General features: G+C 39.1%; 1 protein-coding gene across 1 annotated transcript in view; it reads right to left on the reverse strand.

The window, feature by feature from the left end:
- Positions 1–22,129, reverse strand: part of HSD17B4 (hydroxysteroid 17-beta dehydrogenase 4) — a 61,071-nt gene extending 38,942 nt beyond the window's left edge. The window contains exons 1-11 of the mRNA XM_084503732.1: positions 22,000–22,129; positions 19,469–19,522; positions 16,804–16,911; positions 16,231–16,290; positions 15,178–15,199; positions 15,029–15,075; positions 14,182–14,266; positions 11,330–11,517; positions 9,048–9,139; positions 8,416–8,440; positions 6,611–6,739 (exon numbers count right to left, since the gene is read on the reverse strand). Of these exons, the coding sequence (XP_084359858.1) occupies positions 6,611–6,739; positions 8,416–8,440; positions 9,048–9,139; positions 11,330–11,517; positions 14,182–14,266; positions 15,029–15,075; positions 15,178–15,199; positions 16,231–16,290; positions 16,804–16,911; positions 19,469–19,522; positions 22,000–22,057 (868 nt within the window). The 5' untranslated portion in view covers positions 22,058–22,129. The remainder of the gene's footprint in view (positions 1–6,610; positions 6,740–8,415; positions 8,441–9,047; positions 9,140–11,329; positions 11,518–14,181; positions 14,267–15,028; positions 15,076–15,177; positions 15,200–16,230; positions 16,291–16,803; positions 16,912–19,468; positions 19,523–21,999) is intronic.
- Between the last annotated feature and the right edge of the window lie 773 nt (positions 22,130–22,902).

The following is a 22,902-nucleotide window of genomic DNA, read 5'->3' on the forward strand; positions in this document are numbered from 1 at the left end:
CCAAGTTTTTTGAGAGTTATTGGGAGAAAATGTGTTATGCTTTATGTTTCAGAGAGGTACCAATAGAAAGTGTATGTTATATTTAATGGTCATTTTCATTCTTTAGTATCAAAAACTACCTTTAAGAAGATGCCCCTCTGGACTGCCTGAAAAATGTAAGCGAGCCAAAAAAATTCACAAAAAACAGGCAGTACACATCACAAAAAACAGGCAGTAAAGTAAAGCTTGTTTGCCTTTTTTTTTTTTTTTTAAGAGGGGGAGTATTTTTTTTTCCCTGAATTACTATATTACGTAACTTTTCCCATCAAGAAGCCCACCTATATTACTTTAATCTTTCAGAGACTGCTAGAGTAGCATGCAGTTGATGTGACTCAACATACTAATTCATTTCAGTCTTCATTGGCCTTCTGCTGCCTGAAATAATAAACTGGACTAGCACCTATAGCATTAGATTTACAGTGAAATTCTAGCAGCTGATCAGGTATTGGTCCTTTGTGTTAGGCAGAGTTACACAAAAATCATATTATTGCTTTAAGAAGTACAAAGGTTGTGATCAAGTACATTGTTATGAGCTAACAGCTTGCCAGAAAAGATTACAAACACAGATAAGTGTTGTTTGTACACTGTTAAGGATGTTTTCAGTAGTCTTCATTTTGTGTACTGAAGTGAAAGAAGCGCAGAGTAGTATATTAGCATGAAGTTTCAGTCAGCTAAATGTGTGAGGATGTCTGAAATTGAAGTTTCACAAGTAGATAATGACAATTTCCACTTTTTAATATATGACTTGGCAAGCTGAGTATGGTCCTTTAAAGATTCAAGAAATAGTATGACAGGAACACTTTTATCAAAAACAAAAAAGCAGGAAACCTTTTCATTAATATCACTATTTTTAACATAAATTGTTTTATTAGTTGTTATTCCACTACTGAACTCTGAAACCTTCAATGTCCACTACCACAGCATGACCTGCTCTTACAGAGCAAATGATTAGCAGACATCAGGAAAAGATTAACCTGAAGAGCAAAGGTTGAAAATTGTCATGGCAAAGCCTAGCTTTTTCCAGAAGTATTCCTCTCACTTTCTAATTAGGGTACATTGCCTATGAACCATAACCCTTAATTACAGAGGAATAAGAACCAGTGTTTGAAATCTTTTCAAATGTGTATGATGGAAACAGAAGTTGAAGCTGGAATAGTTTCCTTCTTGTATGCAAAATACTTCTTTACATATACATCTAAAGATATACATACACATCAATGTGTTTTACATTCATTTGCTCTATACCAGAGAATGACCTTTGAAACTTGCAAAAAAGTCATCCAGCAAGAATATTCAAGCTGTTTTCTGCACCTACACATCTTTTAAGACAATCAAAAATGCATATATACATGTACATAAAAGCAAGATACTAGATTTAACTGAAACTGGCTCATATTTTTATAATAGAGGTTGAAACTGAAGAAGTAGGAGACCAAGAAATTGCCTCATACGGGTGGCAGAGAACACACAGATTCATTGCCACACCGTATTCATTAATCTACCAACAATCCTGGCTATCCAGGGAGGCCCCAGCTGACTGGAGGTTAGCTAATATGACATCAATCTACAAGAAGGGCAGAATGGAAGATCTGGGGAACAACAGGCCTGGCAGTCTGACCTTGGTATTAGGGAAGGTTATGGAGCAGATCATCTCGAATGTCATGATCCAGCACGCATGGGACAACGGAGTGATCAGATGCAACCAGCATGGGTTTATGGAAGGCAGGTCCTACTTGACTAACCTGATCTCCTTACATGACAAGATGACCCACTTATCAGATGAAGAAAAGACTGTGGATGTTGTTACCTGTGAAGTGTTTGATACTGTTTCCCACAGTATTGTCCTGGAGAATCTGGCTGCTCATGGCTTGGACAGGTGCAGAGTTTGCTGGGTGAAAAATAAGCTGTATGGTCAGGCCCAAAATGCCCTAGTGAAGGGACTTCAATCCAGTTGGCAACTGGTCACCAGTGGCAAAACCCAGCCTTCATTCTTAGAGCCAGTTTTGTTTAACATTTTTATCAGTGATCAGGATGACAGGATTGAGTGCACCCTCAGTAAATTTGCAAGCAACACCAAGTTGGACAGGAGTGTTGAACTACTTGAGGGTAGGGAGGTTCTGCAGAGGGATCTGGGTAGGCTGGATCAATGGGACAAGTCCAACCACGTGGCTTCCAACAAGGCTAAATGCCAGGTCCTGCACTTGGGTCATAACAACCCCATGCAGTGGTATAGGCTTGGGAAAGAGTGGGAAAGTTGCCCGGCAGAAAATGACCCGGAGGTGCTGGTTGACAGCCAGCTGAAAGTGAGCCAGCAGCGTGCCCATGTGATCAGAAAAGCCAAGGGCATCCTGGCCTGCACCAGAAGTAGCACAGCCAGCAGGACTAGGGACGCAACCATCCCCTTGTACACAGCACTGGTGAGACCACACCTCTAATACTGTGTTCAGTTTTGGGTCCCTCACTAAAAGAAGCACATTTAGTTGCTCAAGCATATACAGAGGACAATGAAGCTGGTGAAGAGACAAGAAAATGAGACATACAAGGAGTGGCTGAGAGAACTGAGGCTGTTCAGCCTGGAGAGTATGACACTTAAGGGGAGACCTCCCTCTCTGCAAGTACCCACAAGGAGGCTGGACTCGTTTCTCAGGTGTCAAGTGATGGGATGTGAAAAAATAAGTTGCATAAGGGGAAGTTTAGTTTGAACAGTTCAAAGATTTTCTTCATGGAGAGAATGGCCAAGCACTGGAACTTGCTGCCCAGGCAGGTGGCGGTGTCCTCATCCCTGAAGGTTTTTAAGAGGCACGGCTATAATGGAATATGGTTTAGTGACAGGACACATAGGTCAGGCTGATGGTTGGATTTGATGGTCTTGAAGGTCTTTCGCAACCTAGGTAATTGTGTCATTCTATAATTCTGTGTGAACACAAGAGCACGTAGTGCTTTGTGGGGGCAAGGGCTACCAGATCTAGCTCTGTGAGAGGCAATAGAAGCGTAACACTGCACATTGTAACATGCAACTGTGACCAGCTGTACGCGACCACACATTCAGAAGCTTCTGCATCACATCTAATTCTGTCTTTATGCAGAGAGGTCCAGGACCTCTCAGTATCTCAAAACATGGGATCATGTTACCTTGACAAATTTGTCAGCGGGCTAGAGACAGCTGTAAATGACATTGATCAAACCTTCTATAGTACAAGCTAAGCCAGTCACATTTTGCAATTGTTGCTGCCTAAGAGTGTTGGTTGCAGTGGCTTGGCTGACTAACAGGAAGGTAGAAAGTCACTGTAACTTCATTCTTTTTCCTAATCTTAAAACTCAGATTATGCTCTGCTTATTTTCTTAAAAAAGACTTCTAGCTTGTTCTGAAATAGAAAATAAGCTAAAATGATTTCAGTATTAACATTAGTAAGAAAGTAACATAATCTAAGTTAGGAAAAAGCCCTAACACAAGTTACTGCAGATTCACTGCTGCCTCCGAGGCAATGGCATTTTCATCTTGGGTTAAACAGATGCTTACCTTCCAATACTGGTAAAGAAAATGTGGGAGAATACGTAACAGCAAAACTGTATCTTCAATTTCTTCATCTTCCTTAGGCAAGACATCATGTAGGGATTGTGCAAGTAGTTGTACCTTTTGCTAGTTAACAAGACTATACCTGAAACTGTTTGGAAGTACAAAAGGAACTGCCAGAACTTCTCCAAGTACATAAAGTAATAAGCCTATAAAGTTTAAAGAACGGCTACAATGAACAAAGAAAGCCACTTAAGGCATTAAAAGCAAAGTGCAAAGACAGGCATAGTCTGTTACTTCACGTCAACTTTTGGGGTAGGAGGAGGCAAGGACTACCGCACAATCAGCAGCTGCTCTAGAAAAAGATATGGGTTGACTACCAAGGAAGTTCACTTTACTGTGCCCCTTATCATGAACACTAAACAAAGAGCTACTGAATCAAAAATGAACTGCTAACTTTAGTGACAATTAGCTATTTCCTATTAGTTTTACAGAGTTCAAGCCCTGTAAAAATCACATGCTGGTACACAAGCAAGAGTTGTTTTTTTTTTTTTTTAGCTTGACTCAGTTTACATCCTGAGAGAACAAGCTAAGCTTAGAAATTGAAGAAGGGCTTAAACTCAAAAAAGGTGGAAAAGGAAGTTCCTATTTTCACTTAAGCTGGTTTTAAGGAAAAAGAATCCAATCATTTTGCTTCTTAAAAGACCACTACTGTAACAGGAAGATGCAGCAGCATTTCCATTTAGCATTCAGTATTTGTATACCACCAGCAAAACACCCTTAGCTGAAATACACAACTAGGAACATGCTCTAGTTATACACCAAATGAGTGTTTTGCTAGAAAGTATTCTAGATGCATGATACATTATATGCTGAGCCTTTCATTTAGAATGACTTCACCTTTTGCTTGCAAAAAAAGAGAATTCTATGTTAAAAAAGCAAATCCAAGTAATTTAAATATAGTTGGTGCAGATGTAGGAGACGTTATCTTTCAAAACAAAACCAAAATACACAATGCTCCTAGTTTTTGCAAACTACAATGAATGAGATTGAAAGCACTCTTGCCAGCATGTTCGCATTATGAATCAAGATTAACATCTCTGATTATTCAATTTTTATAGTATATTACAGGCAAATACTTTATCTAATTAGTATTTTTTTCTTTATAATTACACATAATGGTTAATACATGATTGCTTTTCCCAGCAAGTTACTTAAATTAATGAAATCTTCTGGGAGCATTTTAACTTGCAGATACTAGGTATTGTAGCATTCCATTTTTAAGGCAAGTATTCTAATTAGTTTCCCTAATTTAACACTTGAGTGCCTTCAAGCAATAAAGTTGAAATATTGACAGTATGAAAAACTTTTTGTATAGAACTGAAAAATTAAATCTATTCAGACAATGTCTTCAACATTTTACTCAACCGTTCTGATAATTCTTATATACATGGAATTAACACAAATTATTTCATTTATCCTAGCAGCATCTCTGGCTTGATGTCAGTGAAATGACAATGTTGTATTTAGTCTAACTTCATAACAAAACAGAAGCTAATGCATGTACACTGCATAGGAGACTCAGACTAACAATGTAAGAAAATTGTAAGAAAATGCAGAAACCTGTTATGTTGTACTGTAAGTATGACTACTTCAGGAGTCAAAATTCTTTTTTTTTTTTTTTTTTTTTTTTTATCTCCAGATAGCATCAAGACGAAGATGCTATCATATACAGTGCTTAAGCTGAAGCAAAAGAAATTCCCACCTACACCTGTTTCTCTACAACATTTGTTTTTGCCTGCAACTAATAAAAATTATATATTTTATGTGACAGGTTGGAGAACAGATCAGACGATATAAAGCTGGAATTACATTTTTTTTTAAGATACCATTCCACAAAGGGAAGAACATTTATAAACTCAAATACATTTGAAAATGGGACTTCTGCAATGGAAGATCAGTGAAAACAATCAGCAAGTTGACAATGAACTAATATATTGCTGGTTACATTCCTCCACCAAGATCCAAGATAAAGGACAGTCTGCTACTCTGGTTTTGTTTCAGGCAGATAGAAAACATATCCCTGAAGTTTTAATATAATCCGTTAGCAGATTTTAAGACCAACATCTTAAACATCTACTGAGCTTCTTAGCAATCTAAAAATCTCTGAAATTCAATCAGCATTGTACATACAGATACCTCTTTCTCCCCCTACATGTATACACTGTCATTTCCTAATTTGACAAATACTCAAATTATTGGCCTAAATAACCACATTTATAAAAAAATCAGGGATACTAAGCACATGTAACATATTAATGAACAGTAAAGGTAACTAACATCTTGAGAAGTCTCAGTAAGCAGTCATAGAAAAAATAAACCATACAAACTAAACTATGGCAAGTATTTACTAGAGACAGGTCAGACAGACAAGAAAGACAAAGAAAGCTTGGAATATGAAAGGGAAGCAAGTATGATATCAGGAAAGATCAGTGTCATTTTGGAAAAAAAAAAAAGAAAAAAAAAGAAAAAAAAAGAAACAAGGAACAATGGAAGGAAAGAAAGAAAGCACTCAAAGACACAGTCATCTTGGTCACTAGCAAAGGGGTTGATGTTGTCCAAGAAGGTGCTTTGCTGTTGATACCAAATGACTTCTTAACCAGAAGAACTTTTCCGTATGGAAAAGGCTAACACAAACCAAGATTTAAGGACTGAAAAGCATGTATAACCTCTCTATTATGCTGCTACTACCTGTATTTGTGTCTAATCAAACAACACACTGCCTGTAATCTGGCTGCAGTACACCAAGTGACAGTAACGTCATCTTGTTAGAAAACTGACTCTTAAGACGGCTGTCTTAATTCTACAGATAAAAACACCTAAGTTGCGTTTAAAAGATCTGAACTGAAATTGTACATGATTGACATATTTACAAAAGAACTAAATGGTTCTTTAGACTATTTATTAGAAGTAAAGTTTTTGCAAGTGTCTGTGAAGAAAATGTTCTCTTCAAAGTTTTCTTGCCCTGACTTTCTACATTATTACAGTCTGTTTTACCTTGGATACTTCTGGGCTTGCTGGCGTTATCAAAGTCACAGACTTTCTCCCACTTATCTCTCACTGCTTCAGGAGTCATTGGCTGATCCTTTCCTCTGACAATAGCACCCAAGGATCGCTCCCAGCGCACTAATTAAGAGAACAGAAATGCGAGACATTGAACAGAGTTCAAGCTGTCTGTCACAGCAAGAAACAAACAAAAAGAACATTTAATTTCTTCAGAGCACTTTTCATCTAGGCCACTACTTTCAAGACTGTAAGAGAGGAAAGGTTAAATGCACTCAAATCTAACTCACCAGTATAACATAGAGCTGGACTAAAACGACTCACTGGTTTTCACTAGCATTTAGAACAGTAATAGCACTGGTTGTAAATTTCATTAAAGCCAACAACAGACTGCTTTTTACAGATGCTATTACATCAGTTTTCAGATTCTGTCTAGTGAAATACTGTAGCTAGAATGCACCTACAGACATTCTTTTCTGATATGATTTTGGCTACTACTAGTTAGGGATCTCCTGAAAACATTGGAAAACTATATGGAAAATGTGAAAAAGATTCATTTTCTATGTTAGAATGTTTATACCAGTAGTCAGCATCTCTAAATGGTCCCTGCAGTCATATTTCAATACTGCCATTTGAGAGAAACTGTTAAAGCTAACATGAAATCAGCTCTGGGAGGATACAGGTTCCCAAGGCTGCAATTAATCCTTAAACTGTCATGTTGTTTTTGCTTTTAGTTATCAGTAGACAATGAATAAACCTCATTAGCAACCTGCTTTCATTTTAGGGACAGGAACAGGAGCCATTATTATGATAAAGGATGGTATTTACTTTTGACCACGGATATGAGGAGAAGCCAGAGACATTGAGCTGCATCAAAAGTCAGCTCCTTGTGGAGAGCAGCAAGAGGTTTGCTGCCCCAATTTTTTCAATCTATTTAATACAGAAAAAGCTATTCCACTGCCATAAAAACATCTACAGTTAGTGAGAAATACACAAAATCCACTTTTTTGTTCATTTTTCTTCTTCCCCGAAGTGGACAAAACACGTTTTGAAAAAAGGAGAAAGCACTTTTTGAATTAAATGGCCCTTCCAACTCACGATATTCATGTACACTGGAAAATCCCTTAACAGTTTAGGAAAATAATGTCAGGATTAGGGTCAACAAATGTCTTTAGGAAAGACACTTCACAGACTGAATGAAGTTTTCCACCTGGTAAGCACTCAGCACTATCTGTGAATTTTCTTGACTTGCATATTTAAGCTAGTTACTGGAGTCACTCAATATTTACCTGGCATAGCTACCAGTTATTAGAAGACAAATCACTTCCAACTGTTAATGTGTATCACTAGCATCTTTACAACAGTATAAACACAGGTGAAAAACATCTAAGACACAGCCTGTTTGCCAGTATGTGCTACATTTATACCATGAAAAATTGAAAGAATCGAGACGAGGCAGAAATGTACACTTAGGACCCCCCCCCTCAAAAAAAAAAAAAATCTTAACTGCAGCTATAGCCTTTGGTCCAAGAATTAAAGACTAGTCAGGCACGTTTCCAATTACTACTAATCAGCTCAAATCATAACAGAACCCCTTCTTAAGCTACCAGCTTCCTCCATGTATAGCAAAATTTGTAACTTGTATTTAAAATAACCAATTCCCTGAGAATGCTAGATCTTTGCCTATTTTCTATGCCTAAATTAAAATGTCTTAAGCAGAGGTTAACAGCAAAGTCTGCATACTTTTGCTTGCTGTCAATTCAGAAACCAAAATTCATCTTGCAATAAAATGTACTTACATTTTCCAATCCATCCAGCTCCCACCTGTTAAGAAGAAGAAAAATCATCCACTTACCATATAACTACGCAAACTTTTCATGAGGCAAGAAAACAAAAGTATACTTCAGAACAAAATCAACATAATAAAAATTTCTGAACTGCCACTAACTGAATGTTAATAATGGAATATAAGCAACAAAATTTTAAGAACATGACAACATCTTCCACCCAATTTATGAGCGAGCAATATGACAAAAGTACCTGTGTGTTTCATAAATAATTCATCCTTCCTGCAAGTTGATTTCTGTGTTTGAATGATTTATAAAAACACAAATTTCCTTTTGAAGTTGTTGCTTTGGTATGTTTTCAAACATATAAGGTTACAATAAGAATTGTAGCGATCAATCAGTATATCTGAGCTCACACCAGAATTTGATAACTTTGCTGTTATCTGACTTACCTGTCATAAACAGCACCACAAGGTGAATGTTTCTATCTGTGCTTTCAGTATGTGTTTTTTCCCATGTTAATTCAGTTTCAGCAAAAAAAAGGTTAAGACTGCAGAGGCTAAAGCAAATATCAGTTTGCAGCTGGGACAGAGAAAGAGATGGGTGGCAGGAAGGAGCAGAAAAAAGAAAGAATGAAAAATTACCTCAAACAGACTGCCATTCTCCATACAGCTCTCGTGACAAAGCCAAAGAACTAATGGAGCAACATACTCTGGTTTGAAAGCATCGATCAGATCTGGAATAAATTTGAGGGGGAAAATCATAAATTAGAAATACAATATGTTTTCATCAAACCTTGCTATATTTCCATCTTGCTGGCAACCTCAAACAAGGGCAAGCCAGACAGACAAAAGCCTCACGGAGACTTATCTGAGCAATTTCCCTTTCTATTTGTTATGGAGTTATAAATAAGAGAATGTGAAAAGAATTGCAGCTGCTGATCTGAGAAACATCACGTTTGTAAATGTCAAGGTTTCTAAGGGATATATTGGGAATTATAAGCCCCGCTAAATTTATGTATCAATCGATTTCTTTGGATTTACATGGTTATGTGGCATGGAAGAAAATCTTAAAATGGAGAAACTGTCATGGACCAAAATTTGTTGTCTAGGCAGCTCTTAGCATGCATTCTACCCACTTTCTGAAAAGCATAATCGAATTTGTTTAGCTTCCTTTTTCAGCTTACAGAATACTTTTCTTTCAAAAGTAATAGATATGTAACTGTAGCTGAGCTAAAGGTCAGCTAGCGTTTTCAAATACACTCTCAGAGATAAGAGCTGGAAAAGTTTGGCATTACCCACACTTCCTTAACAGCAAAGGTGAAGTAACAGAAGTTTATTTTTCAAAGTTCTACAAAGGTAACAGGAGACAGAACTCCATTTAATATGATTATTTTTAAGTACATAACAAAAGCTGTAAGGTTTTCTAAAGTACCGCATTTCATGCCACACACCATTTAGTGTCAGAAGTTAACACTAAGTGCCATCACTAATGCTATTAATCCATTATTAAATACAGAATTAGGTGGTAATTTTTTTTTTAAAAAAGGAAAAAGATGCAAACTTTTGTACAACTCTAGCAAGAACAAAACTAAATAGACTAAGTTGAAAATACACAACTGTTGTAATACTACAGCATAGTTGCTTGCAGACATTTAAGAATGGATGACAGGGAAGTACTAACTAAGCTTCCAAGGATAATTTTACAAGACATATGAAAATATTTTTGAAGCACTGGAGTCTAAACCTCTCAAGAGCATTCGAAAAACAGGATAGGGTGAGAGGGAACCAGGTATGGAGTAAGCAATCAGAGCTGCAGTCATCTTATGGGACCTAATCTCATTCATCTTAAAATGACTGAGAAAGAAAATTAGGAGACAGTTTTATCACTTTACGTAAAAAGTCTTTGGGGAATTCCGGCTAGCGAACACCTCTTTAAACTTCAAGAGCTCTGGGCTGTAAGCTCACATATGTGACGCTTAGGTAAGCGCAATAAATCCACGGCACTGACAACCTATAGAGACACCAGATTTTCTGATCACTTGGACTATTTACACCTAAAGCAGGATGCTTTACATAGGACTTAACTAGTTAAACAAAACCATGTATTCAACCTACGTATAACTATACAAAATATATTACTCTTTGCTATACTCTATGTCAGTCTGAAAAATGTAATGATTCTGCTAGCTTTGAACTTTCCCTGTCACTAGGCAAAAGAAGTAGGGCTGGGGGATGAAATAAGCTGACTAGAAGACTTTCTGAAAGCAATTTCTTTTTACAGAGTTTTCTTGCTTTTACTGCTTTTTGCTTCTCTGGTCATTTGCCAAAAAAATTAGTCACTCTATCCTAAATTTATACTTTACACACAGCTGAATCTTGTAACACACTAGTCAGTATACACATATAGTGACTTCTTAGTGCAACGCTCTATTAAAACTTGTTCAAGTACTCAAAGATTATTAGCTGTGCAATACAGAAAAACATACTAGGTAACTCTGCTCATTATTGCATGCTGCTGATCACGAAACAAAGGAGCACACACACAACATGTTGTGTAAAAATGGTATTTGTAAATCAGACAATACTGGAAGTTCAGACCCCCTATGCACATACATCATTCTACATCTAACAAAACAAACAAGCCTTTTCACTACATCAGGGAGGATCTTGGAAGAGACTGTAATTAAAAAGCCTTGCTACATGAAATTGCGTTTGCAAATTACAAAAATTGCTTCATATCCTATAGCAGAAAATAAGGATTCCTTACAACAACCGGTCAGTTGACAGTCCAAAGACCAAAAGACAGTAGAATAATGAATTAGCAGTTTCTCAAGTGCAAAAGATTTGCATTTTCTAATAAGAAACTTAGCTGTTCTTCAATCCACTGAAAAAATGTCTGCACACATACACCTTAAATAATTCACCTTGTGGCATGACAGTCTGGGTCAGTCTGGATCCAGCAGTAGGAGCAATGGTGTTGCAGTGGATGTTGTACTTCCGGCCTTCAATTGCAATTGTGTTCGAAAGACCCAAAAGGCCAAGTTTTGCAGCACTGTAGTTGGCCTGACCAAAGTTTCCATAAATTCCAGCAGCTGAGGAAGTCATAATTATCCTTAAGGGAAAAGAAAGAGAAGTTACATGACTTCAAGTTGTTTAATTCTTCACAACAGTACTTTCCAGCTTTGGCATTATATTTTCTGTATTCTACCAAAGTGTGGAAGTAGGAATCAAAGCACTTTTTTTGGTAACAATCAGATGTCCTTTCAGTGTCTGACTGATACAAAACACTGGACAAATCCTTGGGAGTTGTCATAGCAGAAAAAAGCATGTGCCTTTCTGAGTTATACCGTGAAACAAGAATATACACTTGTGACAAAATTATGGCATAGAAGAACGTATTTTCTTTTCCTGCTCTAACTGCACTTCAAATGGCGATATTAATAACAAATGACTTCAGCAGTCAGAAAAACTAACTTTACTGAAAATGACTTCACCTTTTTATCTACCTTGTAACCTACGAAAAAGCATTCTTACTGAATTCACAGAAAACTTCAAAGAATCCTAATGTGCATTAAATAAGCAAAAGAAGTTCACCAAGTCTTGCCCTTTGCTGTTCGCTAACATTATAGTTGTGGAGATGACTGAACTGTTCACAAGACAGACCTAAAGTCACTGACATTTATAGCTGTTCTGAGGCAAGATAACACTGTGCTGCATGTCTTCTTATAAAACAGAACCCAAAAGAAAAAAAGAGTGTCTACACCTTCACATTTAAAAGAAACCTTATCAGAATCACTTCGAATGTGCTACAAGCCCATTGTATATCTAGGACCAAAATCTATTTCATCTTTTATTTTCACTTGCCTCACTGGCAACAACCCACTGTTCTTAATCTAATAAAGAGATATGTCTCAAGTGCTGGCTCATTATCACAAAGACAAAAAAAGTTACAAAATCTATACCAAACAGGCATTTTGCAGATGGCACACATCTATACATAAACCGCAGAAGTACAAAGTACCACTGTTACCTGAGCAAATACCTAAAAGGAGCCCAGAGAAGCATATCCTAAATGGTTGCAACTCCTAGACTTTCCCCATGTATTCTGCATGCTGATCTCTTCCCTCACCATTCTACTTTAGTTCCCTGGAATGAGAACGAATGCTAGTTTGGTCACAGAATGATAAAGAAATTAATATAGCTTTCGGTATGTGGGCACTGCCGTTAAGATTAACATAATCCCATCACTGTTTTGATAAATGCAACAAAAACAGAAAAAATAAAGATCTGAAGTCACTGCACCCTTTCAACTAACATACAGAAACAAACTTAGCACGTACAGTCAAAGAATCATAAAGGTTGGAACAGACCTCAAAGATCAGCTGGTCCAACCATCCCCCTACCACCAATATCACCCACTAAACCATGTCCCTAGGCACCACATGCAACTTTTCCTTGAACACCCCCAGGGACAGTGACTCCACTGCCTCCCTGAGCAGCCCGTCCCAGTGCCTGACTGCTCTTTCTAAGAAGAAATGTCTCATTTCCAACCTAAACCTCCCCAGAACAACTTGAGGCCATTCCCTCTAGTCCTATCATTAGTTACCCATGAGAAGAGGCCGACCCCCAGCTCCCCACACCTTCCTTTCAGGCAGTTGCAGAGAGCAATGAGGTCTTCCCTGAGCCTCCTCTTCTCCAGACTAAACAACCCCAGTTCCCTCAGCCACTCCCCATAGGACTTGTGCTCCAGGTCCTTCACCATCTTTGTAGCCCTTCTCTGGACACGTTCCAGGGCCTTCATGTCCTTTTGGGCCATGTGAAGGGCCCAAAACTGAACACAGGACTCGAGGTGCAGCCTCACCAGAGCAGAGCAGAGTACAGAGGGACAATCACCTCCCTGGTGCTGCTGGCTGCACTGTTCCTGATACAAGCCAGGATGCCATCGGCCTTTTTGGCCACTTGGGCAAGCATCGACCAACACTCCCAGGTCCCTTTTCTCTTCACAGCTTTTGAGCCACTCTGCCCCAAGCCTGTAGCGCTGGTTGGGGTTGTTGTGCCCCAAGTGCAGGACCCGGCACTTAGCAGTGTTGAACCTCATCCCACTGGCCTCTGCCAACTGACCCAACCTGTCCAGGTCCCTCTGCAAGGCCTTACTACCCTGCGGCAGATCAACACGTCCCCCCACCTTGGTGTTGTCTGCAAACTTACTGAGGGTACACTCAATTCCCCCATCCAAGTCATCAACAAAGACATTAACAAGGATGGGCCCCAACACTGACCCCTGGGGAACACCACTGGTGACTGGTCACCAGCTGGATTCCACTCTGTTCACCACCACTCTCTGGGCCTGGCAACATGCCACAACTTCTACGTCAAATACCTTTGCCCAAAAGGAAATAAAAAAAAACAAGCCCTTAAGACCCACAAGCAGAAGTGTATGCACCTGTCATCTGTATAAAGAGCAGGAGAAGAACCTCTCAGACTTGCAGTAACAGGCATTTAAGACACATTTCTAGTGAGTAATAATGAAATGAAGTGTTATTTTTATAACCCTACAGCTCCTGACTGGGATATCACCATCTACGTGGACATAACCTGCAAAAGTGGATGGGGCAGGAGGACAGAACTGAAAGTGCTTACACATGTGACTGATTTTTGTTCAACCCCAGTGACCCTGAAAGAAAAGGATGCAAAACTCCTTTTTTAACATAAAGACATGCATCAGACTGCTACGTCTTACTGAAAAAAAAAAAAAAAAAGACGTTTAAATTTTTACCTGCCAAACTTCTGATTTTTCATATGATTCCATGCAGCTCGGGTGACAAGGAAGGATCCCCTCAAATGAATTCTATGAATTATATCTAGGAACAAGTTAATTGTAATTTAATATACCCAGGATTTTGTCTGCACATTTGAAATACAACATTTGTTTCTTCTTGACAAAAAACACACTCTCTTCACATTCTGAAACTGTGACTAGAAAGGCTAGTTTTGTTTTCTTTTTTAAAGACCATTTTGAAGTGTTTGTCTGAACACACACTGACCACCCCTTCCTCCTCTTGGGATGGAGATCTGTATAGAATTTACAAGCATCCAAAATTCCTGCCCTTGAACAGAGTCACGAAAGGCCTACAAAAGCTACGCCATTTTTAAAGAAGACTACTCTACTAGTTTAGTAGTGCGGACCTACCAACTCACTGGAGGTTGCCCGTGCTCTCTTCTGTCTCTTGGCATGTGAGTTTTCTTTCCTCTGTTTTTAGTTCTGGGTCTTTCAACCCTGTTTAGCATTCAGTCAGTGCTGGTGCTAGGAATGCATTCTGTTCACAAAAACTGTACTGTGTTTCTCACATGGCTCTTTTTTCTATTTCACTCAGCAACTAGAAGGGCAACTAGGGCCTTTCCTTCCCTTGAGAAACTCACCCACCTACCATGCATTGCAGCACAGATCTGGTTTGCAAGCTGAACACAAGACAAGTGAACACAAGCATGTTATAACTAATCTCTCAAGGCAAAAATAATTCTCTGATCTGGCAGAGACAGCCTTCCCACTCTTTTCTTGCCTGAACAAACATGTACCTTCCATGTTTCACACATTAAGTTAATTTCACAGTTTATCAACTCACCCCAATCTTCATCACTTATCCGAACAAAAGACCGGTCTCTTAGAATCCTAAAAAACATAATCAGGAGAACCAAAATGGAAGACGAAATAGTGTTTACACAAAAGTAACATCCCACAATCATACAGGAAGATATTTTCATGTTTACTTACCCAGCATTGTTTATAACAATATCTGAAAAGAGGAAAAAAAAGAAAAAGAAAACTTAGTGAATATGCTAACAAAATACAGGGTTACTTCCATTTTTCTCGCAGCTCTATAAAATACATATAGACAAGCATAACACTGCACTCATGCATTATTTTACTATTCTATACTATAGCTCCTTGTTCTCCTTGTTCTGTTTAGGCAAACTCTACCACTGCACAACGATTAAGACTAAATGCCTAGGTACAGGCAAGTCTCAGCTTACTGACAGAAAAAAGCCAGATAAAGAAGTCGAGAAGTGATGGCTACCTAGGAACACAATACTTGCAGGATGCAGCCATCCTGCTCTGTTTTGCACGTTGCTTTGTATTTCACTGCACTCCAAATTACGCAGTTTGTGCCACCATCTTTGTTGAAGTGAATCTCAAAAGTTGGAAGCATTAGAGTTGTACAGACACTAAAAAAATCTGAACCATAACCTTTTATCGCATTTTTAATTTGAATCTTCTTGGCTTTTATCACATATAATATTAGCCATTTAAGCATAAAAAACTACATAAATTTCACAGTTAAGGAGTGGTAATCATATGCAAAAGAGAAACTTTACTTGGTGGATGAAATAGCTCAGGCATGGCTGTTTGTTGGTGGTGTTTTTTTCCTTTTTTGTGTTAGAGCATTTTGATTTTCACATACGCAAAGAGCTTCCCAAACATGTCAGAGCCTATCTGACTCTCCTGCTCAATTATTTATCTTAATTTTATGTAATTAATAATAATTGATGAGCTCTGTGCTTTGATACAGAAATTGTTAAACATTACTTCAGTATCAAAATTCTGCAGGGCAGAATTTTATATTAAGCTTTAAAATTTGCTAAAAAGTAACAGGAGAGAAAAGTTGCCTACTCAGATTTAAAGCAGCAAGTCCCTGCAATCTAATGAAATCAAGGGCTTGTAAGTACAGACCAACTGCTATGATGCTGTACTTCATACACTTGTTAACTACACTGTTTATAATGCTGCTGCACTTGCAAACAAGTTGTAAGAATTAAGCAACTGTACCTATCCTCCCAAAAGCCTCAAGTGCTGACTTCACAAGCTTTTCACCATCTTCCACTGAATCTATAAGAAAAAAGCATAAATTTAAGTAAATCCAACATTAAACGTCAAGGACATTAATAGGTAATTCCACACAGCTAAGAAAACATATCGTGTACAACCCCAACATAAAATAAATTTAGTCACCAAATGCATATGGCCTAAAGCAAACTCCATTCAGTAAGTCTAAATGCTGCAATGTTTGGCACTGCAAGAAAAACAAGAAGCCAAACAAGTAAGAACAGTCCATTTGCATTTTGCCTCTGGTAACTGCAGCTGGACACTTCTTCAGTAATCCAATACCGAGAAAGTGTATGAAAGAAAAGGTTATTAATAGAAGATTATGAATTAGGAAACCCTTTATGAACTTGCTTTTAGCATCTCTGCCTCCTTGCTCCAACTTACCATTCACCTATTTAGTCTACATGATATTGGCAAGCTAGCAGTAGTCCTTTATTAAGCAGTGTTAGCTTTTCGTTTAAGATGCCCACTATAGCTAAAGATAAAGCATTAAAGTAGTCTGGAAGAATAACATACCATAATTGGGTACTGCTTTCCCTCCTTTTGCTCTGATTTCATTGACAACTTTGTCGGCAGCTGAGGAGCTCTTGCCATATCCCTTGAAGTCACCTCCAAGATCATTCACTGTGCATCACAAAGAAATATTTTTTTAATCGTTAATCTTTCTTGTCTCTGATTATCTCATTATCACACTAGAAGTTTTAAGAAGTATGCATAAAATCTGGAGCATCTGGATCCTGCTGAAAAATTCAGACAATTAGAGAAGAACAGTAGGTCATGTTATTGTTTGTTTTTTGTTTTTTTTTGTTTGTTTGTTGTTTTTTTAAAGTAGTATGATATACACTATTATTTAAAAAAAATAACGTGAAACAACTTTTGATTTTTCTCCCCACCATGCACATAGTTTATTTTCCTTGCCCAAGCTACCCCTCTAACTGTGTCACTGTATTTTAGAGATTGAGATATCGTACTAATTATAGGTGATTAATTCCGGTCTCTCGTCAAACTGCCAAAGCTACTGCATGAACTGTAAACAGGACTGGGAAGACTTTCTGCCTGCTTAATAGAGTAGCCAGTGTTACAGGTAAACTTCACTATAGAACAGATCAAGAGATCTGAACAAAGGGAGAAGAGCTCCCCTGGAACTTCAGATCCTGATCTTTTAGGGAAAAGAGGGCCACTTGACACAGAGAGCTGCTTTGTTTGCAGACTGCTCTACATAATGGGGCACACACGTCATTAACAGCAGCTGCACTGTACCAATACCATAGATAGCTGCATTTACATGTCACAAAAGTTCACAGAATTCATTAGGGAAAGAAAAAAAAAAAAAAAAACATGCACATTACATTTGGTCAAAGAACTTCAAAAAAAAAAAACAAACAGATTATTTCAACAGGTTTAATAAGAATTTTTAAGAAAACCTGAAATTAATATGGATTGACATGACTGTCTTTTGCTACGGTGAACTCCAGCTTCATACCTTCCAAGTCCTGAAGCACCAGGCTACAGTGAAATTCAATTCTTGTGAGTCTGCTGTATCATCACAAAATACATGTTGTGCTTTGTTTTTTCTCCTTAATTCTGCATATAAAGAGGGACATGGCTTGCAGAACACGTGACAAAATCTTTCCCTATTACTCAAACCAAAAAGGTCTTATCTAGAATCCTGTATTAAGTTTTGTGTACAGTACTTCAGGCAAGATGTGGAAACACTGGAGAAAATCCAAGTGAGTGAAAGAGTCTTCCAAAGCCCAGGAGAAGTCAGCTATGGAAAGAATTTAAAAAAAAAAAAAAAAAAGTGCAATACTTGAAGCCAAAAGAAAGAATACAGAACATGCTAACAGCTAACTTTGTCATGTACATTACAGAACCGATGCAAAAGAGAAAGGAAATAAAACCTCCAAGCTAAATAGATCATCTCAAATGCATGCAGTCTGAATCATGAGAACAGAATAAAAAGAAATAAATACAAGCACGTAAAGGAAATAGAGGAATAGCAAGGCACTCCTCTATGAGCTGAAGAGGTGCAATTTCCCGAGGGAGACAAGAAGTTTCCCTTACAGTCAATTCTTATCTTACTGATTTAAGTATTATGCAATAGGGCCATGAGGGAAAGGGCCATATGAGTATAGCCAGGCAATGTAATACGAATGATCTCTCAGATCATTCTGGAAAGTCAGAACAGTATTAACTGCACAGAAACAATACAATTAAACATCTTGGCTACTTTAGTGACCTAATGCTTGTTAGATAAGAACTAGAGATGAAGTGCTCATATTCCCAGTAAATAAGGTACATATCAAAAGTAGAAATTACCAAAAAAAAAAAAATTAAGTTGTCTACAGAAAGACTTCTCATTTTTAATCAAGAAAGGAAAATTAATATTTTTTATGAAAATTTATTGTAAATTTATTGTAAATTGAGATTGGGATGTTTATCTGAAAGCTGCAGAAATCAGCAAGTTCTTGCCCATACTCAAGAAAGTCTGCTTAAGCTTTTAATCTTGAACTCAGCAACAACACCTGAATAAATTCCCCTCACAGGCAGTGAGATGGCACTGGCTCACTTCTGGAGAGTGCCCAAGAACATAGCTTAACCTTCAGAATTGTGACACAGCACTTTGCAGAACTAAAGAAAGCTGAAGCAAATAACTAAGAAACCATTAGAAATCCTTAACTGAGAGCTATATAGTACTGTAGTTGATGGCCCTTGTGCGATGCTTTGCAAAAAAGAAACAGTGCAGTGTACTTCGACGGTATTTTGTTTTCTGGGGGGTAACTAATACTGCACTACCTTCTGACATATTTACTCTCTTGGGAGAAGGCAGCAGAAGACACACATTCACATTTCTGAATGGTCATATTAAAAGATTATGAACAGTACTCACCTGAAATTATACCCTTTGTCTACAACTCACAGTAAAGACTGGTATATATGGATGAAATACAAGTCAGGGCGATTATCTGACTCAAACTTTTTTCAACAATAGTAAGCTCTTGGACAATCTCAGGTAACTTATTTCATAATAAAGCATTGAAGCAAAATTTAAATTGCATCAGATAAGACAGAAAATTATTGTATAACAAAGGTTACTGTTAGAAAGGGCACAGATTACTGAACAGCCATGTGAAAAGGTAAAGGTTAGTATCTCGATCGAGTTAGTTAAGATAAAACTTACCAACCACTGAAGCTCCTCTTTCAGCAAAAGCGAGTGCATAAGCTCTGCCCAAACCTAGTTTAAAAATAATTATATAAAAAAAAAAAATTTAAAAAGAGTTAAATTTTGGAAACAAAATAAAATGCATGAAGAAAGATGCACCAAATCAACAGAAAAATCCTGCAGGTTTTAAGTAAAATTCCATTTCCCCCTGGAGTTAAAGTTGCACAAAAGCAGATCAGCAGATAAATTCTTGACAGAACCTCCAGTCAAGAGAAAAAAAAAATTGCCCATGCTTACTTTTTGTTACTGCACTCAGAAGAACCATCAGGGAAAGCTACCTGCTGCTGTCTTTGCGACAGAAAAATATATTGGTAAAGCAGAAAATTTAATGTCTTGACACAGCTTTGCAGGAGGGGATGTTTCAAGTTAATTAATTACATTCAAAGTGAATAAGACACTTTCCTGGTTAAAGTTAGTCTTTAAGATTTGAAGAAGAAACTTACAAACCAACAAAAAAAAAAAAAAAAAAAAACTGTGACAGAAGATGTAGTGACAAAATTCCTCCAAGTATTTCAGTACAAAGGAATCACCTAGTACCACAGCTACCCAAACACACACATAGTTTACCTACTGTAACAGTAGAATGTAATTTTTACCTCACATACTCAAGCAAGACTTTTGCACCTTTATTCTGATTTACATTCTAGGTGTGTTAAACATTAGTTACTTGCAGTAACAAACCATTTACTCACACGGATATTATTCACTGAATCAGTCAAAAATCACTATTGAAATTCACGATGAAGATTTCAAACTAAGATTTGAATGATCAAAAGATGATAAAAAAAAAACAAAATCAGAAAAAGGTTTCTCATGTATTTCTCAATAGTAGCTATTTGTTCCTCCCCAACACATTCAATGCTATTTCTCAAAGGAAAAAAAAAAGAACATCAGAACTGTTTAGACTGTTTTGAAATACACTAAACTCACAACACCAATTTTGAACTTTCCTTAAGGCTCCTGTGAGCCTCTGCAAGGGATAGTAACACTACCTTGAGGTGCGTGTACTGCTTGATATAAACATGGCCTCAGAAAACTTTTTTTTGAAAAGCCAAATGACTGAGGTTTACAGATCCAGGTAATGTGCCAGTGCTCTCAACTGGCAAAGCTCATCTCAAAATAAAACATATATAAATAAATATGTAGTGTGAATTGCAGAAACCATGACAGTGCTGCATTACAGGCAAGTACAATGTATTCTTCATAGGCGATTTGCCCGAAGTGAAAGCTATCGTATTTTTAGATGCCTGCGTATGCAAAAACAGGTCTCACTTTGAAACAAAGGGATCAGCAATACAAATAAATTCCCAGCTCTCATGTGTTCACTGACATTCAAAAAAAATGTCAACAAGCAATGCTATTAGTGGTATATACTAACCACAATGTTGTAAACTAGATGGAAGCAAACTAATAACTAACATGAAGTTAACAGAGCTTCCCTTTATCTTGGCTTACATTTAATCACCTACTCATCAAAAAAAAAATTGCTGTGAAATAAGACATCCAACGACAGTTTTCTCTATCAACAAACCATTTTCGATCAGCCTAAAACTAGAAATACAAGGGTGTAAGGGTCACCATAGCCATGCTTATGACAAGCGATTTTTGCCCCATGTGCTGGTTTCTGGAAGTTTTGTTATTGACACAGGCTTTTGTTTATTTGTTTCGCTATTACCTAAGAAATTAACATCTACTTCAGTAACATTTGCTGTCTAGCAAGAAGCACATCAGTACAGGCCCGGGAAAAGCAGAAAAGCATCACACAAAAACCTGGCCTCAATGTCTCTTGAGGAGAAAGCGATAAGTATCGGCCAAGTGACACCCAAGTGACGTGAATCTGACCACTCAGTGCTTTCCACAAAATTCCTCATTCCTTATCCACAAGACATGTGGGGCACAGGGACGTGGTTTAGTGGGTGGTAGGGGGTGGCTGGACCAGATGATCTGGGAGGTCTTTCCCAACCCTAATGGATCTCTATCAGTCTGGGGCCCAGAAACGAGTTCTTGGTGTGTGCGCGCAGCTCCACACAGGCATTAAAAAAAAAAAAAAAAAAAAAAAAAAAAAAAAAAAAGGGAGGAGTGCACTGTGGAAACACAGCATGCCCTCGGAGGGTCGTGAAAAACAACCAAAACTCCTCCAGCAGCTGAGAACCACCCCAAACTTCGCATTCCCAGATGGCCATCACGGAGCTGCCCGGGTCGAGGCGCGGCTCTCAGGGCAGCCGCACGCCCCCGAGCTCCCCTCCCGGCCCGGGAGCGGCCAGCGGGCCACCAACATCGGGACGGGACGGGACGGGACGGGACCGCAGCCCCCCGGGCAGCCCCGGCACCTGCCGCAGCCCCGCTCCCTTCCTCCCTGCCTCCCCGCCTCGGCTCAACGCGCTGCTAACGCCCGGAGCCGCTCGCACACAGCCGCGGCCGGGCCCTCGGCAGGGCCCCGGGAGCCCCCCGCTGCCACCAGCACCGCCGCCGCCGGGGCCGCCGCTCACCTCCTCCGGCGCCGGTGACCAGCACCACCCGGCCGTCAAACCGCAGCCCCGCCGCCATGGCGCTGCGCCGCCCGCACCCGCCGCCGGGACGGCCCCGCTGCGGGCAGGGCTCGGGGACGGGGATGGGGCCGGAGGGGGCGGTGTCGGAGGGGGCGGTGGAACGGGGCCGCCGCCGCCTTCTGGGAAATGTAGGCAACGGCGGGGGTGCTTCAGATCGAAAAATAAAGTGGAATAGATCACGGTTTTTTTATTCTCCCAGATTTACTCTGTGTGTGTGGGTGTGCCTCTTTGTCCTGGCACTAGGCGCCACTGGAAAGAGCCTGGCGCTGTACTCTTTGCTCTCTCCCTTCAGGTATTTCACAGAATCACAGAATCACAGAATTTCTAGGTTGGAAGAGACCTCAAGATCATCGAGTCCAACCTCTGACCTAACACTAACAAGTCCTCCACTAAACCATGTCACTGAGCTCTACATCTAAACGTCTTTTAGAGACCTCCAGGGATGGTGACTCCACCACTTCCCTGGGCAGCCTGTTCCAGTGTCTAACAACCCTTTCGGTAAAGAAGTTCTTCCTAAGATCCAACCTAAAACTCTCCTGGCGCAACTTTAGCCCATTCCCCCTCATCCTGTCACCAGGCATGTGGGAGGACAGACCAATGGACATCTCCCTTGGCCTTCTTCTTCTCCAAGCTGAACAGTCCTCGCTCTCCCAATCTTCCCTCACAGGTGATGCACTCCAGTCCCTCCATCATCTTTATAGCCCTTCATTGGACTCTGTCCCGTATGTCCATGTTCCTTACACTAAGGTGCCCAGAACTGGACCCATCGCTCCAACGGTGGCCACACCAGTGCTGCGTAGAGGGGAAGGATCACCTCCTTCCACCTGGTGGTAATGCTTAGCC

Source organism: Aythya ferina (genome assembly GCF_964211825.1).
Source record: "Aythya ferina genome assembly, chromosome: Z".
Taxonomy (NCBI): domain Eukaryota; kingdom Metazoa; phylum Chordata; class Aves; order Anseriformes; family Anatidae; genus Aythya; species Aythya ferina.